Source organism: Cynoglossus semilaevis, chromosome 6 (assembly GCF_000523025.1).
Source record: "Cynoglossus semilaevis isolate Cse_v1.0 chromosome 6, Cse_v1.0, whole genome shotgun sequence".
NCBI lineage: Eukaryota > Metazoa > Chordata > Actinopteri > Pleuronectiformes > Cynoglossidae > Cynoglossus > Cynoglossus semilaevis.
This window is the reverse complement of record NC_024312.1, coordinates 2542015-2544222: the sequence shown is the minus strand read 5'-3', so window position 1 is coordinate 2544222 and position 2208 is coordinate 2542015. Positions and strand designations below refer to the sequence as shown.

Below are 2208 nucleotides of genomic sequence, written 5' to 3'. Positions count from 1 at the left end.
ACAGCAGCAGCAGTAACAGCAGTAACAGCAGCAGTAACAGCAGCAGCAGCAGTAACAGCAGCAGCAGCAGTAACAGCAGCAGCATCAGGGCTGCAACTTGACAAACCAGTCTGGTTGTTGACAGCTCGCGCCTCCCCTCCGCCTCCTCCTCCTCCTCCTCCTCCTCCTCCTCCTCTCCCTCCTCCTCCTCCTCCTCCTCCTCCTCCTCAGTCTCATGTCTGTGAGTTTGTTGTGAGTTCTTCCTCGTGACGGGGAATTCTAATTCTGCTCTGGAGAGTGAAGTGAAGGATGGAGTTAATGACGGGTGTCACCCCGGCTGTTCTCTAACTACCACGAGGCCGAGGAGACGTTTACATGAAGCTGAGAAGAAATGAGATCAGAGGAAACGGAGGAAAAGTGTAGACAAAATAGCAATTTATTAATAACTTATCTTTTCTTTACATTCGTAGAAGCAAAGTGTGGGGCGGGGACAACACAACCCTCCAAAACTCTGAACAACTTTTACTTTCATCGTGACAAATTAAAACTGCATTTCACAGACGTTTTCCCTGAAGAGGTGGGGGGGCGGGGGTCACATGTCACCGTTGGCCTCGCTGACAACACAGCTCATCTCTGATGTTGTGCAAAATTAGACTGATTTTTCTTTGACAATTAAAAAAAAGTGAAGTGTGAAGATTTTCTCTGATGAATATAAAGAAACCAAAGGTCTGGATGGTTTGATTGGTGACAGGGTGACGTGCAAAAACCAGGCCGTTTGGCTGAAATCACACGTAAAGCAATTATCAAATATAAATGTATATATTACACATGTACATGGTTTCCCCCAACAAGTTGTAGAAATTCTACTTAATTTTTTTTGGCATAATAAACTTGAAACATACTGATCAATAAGCAGTTTTTCTTTTCAGCTTCGATAAAAAGTAGAATATGAAACAAAGAGAATCTTCAGGACCCACTTCACCACAGAGCCAGGCTTCAACCACGGATTCCTCGTCAAGAATATACACAACGTACAAATGTTGGAAAAGACTCCACTCCAGGAGTGAAAACAGAGTCCAGTATCCGTTCACGGACACGTCTTCACAGAAGACAAAGGAGACGACGCACCTTAGGGAAAGTCTTGGGAAAAACCAACACCAGACCCAAAACCCACATGAGAAAAAGTCCAGACTGAACCATCCAGTATCTTTGGCACCGCAGCCTAGAACCCGTCTGACGTAGAAGATCTGAACAGTCCTTCAGCGAGAGAGAGAATAGTAGAAAGGACGGCGCTCCTGTCTGTCTCAGTTTGTCAACAGCAGCTGCACCTCGTCCTCGTCCTCGTCCTCCAGTGACCACGCTCCACAGCTGTCACCTCCCGCCAGCTGCACCAAGAACGTCCAGAGCCCGGTCTCACGGCAGACCACCGGGAAAAATGAGGAAACTTTTGCAGCCTTTACCAACAGGAGGCCCACGGCACCTCCGATCAAGGAGAGAGGAGGCGGCCGCGGCCTCACGTGGACTCCAGGGGGTCCAGCTGGAAGACGTTGTGGTTGGTGGGCGTGGTGAAGTACAGCTGCTGACCCTGCGTGGCCATGCGGTTGTCGCACGGGCTCTTCAGGCCCAGCGTGCGCTCAAAGTCCAGGAGCTGGCCCATGAAGTTGAAGTTGGGAGAAATGTTGGACTTCTTCATCTTGACGATGTCGTAGGCGTCGTTCATGGACAGGTTGAGCTTCTGCATCAGGTAGGCCACGGTCACCGTCACCGAGCGACTGATGCCGGCCAGGCAGTGGACCAGGACGCCACACTTCTGGCTGCGAGCTTCATCTGGTGGAGACAAAGAAGAGGACGACTGAACATTCTGAGGTTCTTGTTTTTCTCTTGTTTTCTGCCGTAACATGTGACCAACTCTGTCGAGGCTCAGGCTGTCGTTGAGAGAGAGAGAGACCATCTCTAACCATCTCCGACTGAAGCCGCAGCTCCGGCGCACATTCACAGAGACCACATTCTTTTTATTTCCCCCCGGAGTAACCACCGTGTGTTAAACCACGATTCAGTTACTGCAGCGATGGTCACATCTGTAAACGCTGGAGTCACGGGGCAAACAGGAAGTCAACAAGGCCTGTAAATGGCTGCTTTTGTACTGAGGGGGGGAGGAGGGTGATTGCAGTGCTATGTCCTAGATTACTTTCAATGCCACTTCCTTCCTGCACTCGAATTACTCCCCCC

The 2208-nt window shown here is 49.8% G+C and overlaps 1 protein-coding gene across 1 annotated transcript in view; it reads right to left on the bottom strand.

Annotated features, from left to right (window-relative positions):
- Positions 1–392: 392 nt before the first annotated feature.
- dusp6 (dual specificity phosphatase 6) overlaps positions 393–2208 on the bottom strand; it is a 4373-nt gene continuing 2557 nt past the window's right edge. Inside the window, exon 3 of the mRNA XM_008311192.3 lies at positions 393–1806. Coding sequence (XP_008309414.1) covers positions 1493–1806 — 314 coding nt within the window. The 3' untranslated portion in view covers positions 393–1492. The remainder of the gene's footprint in view (positions 1807–2208) is intronic.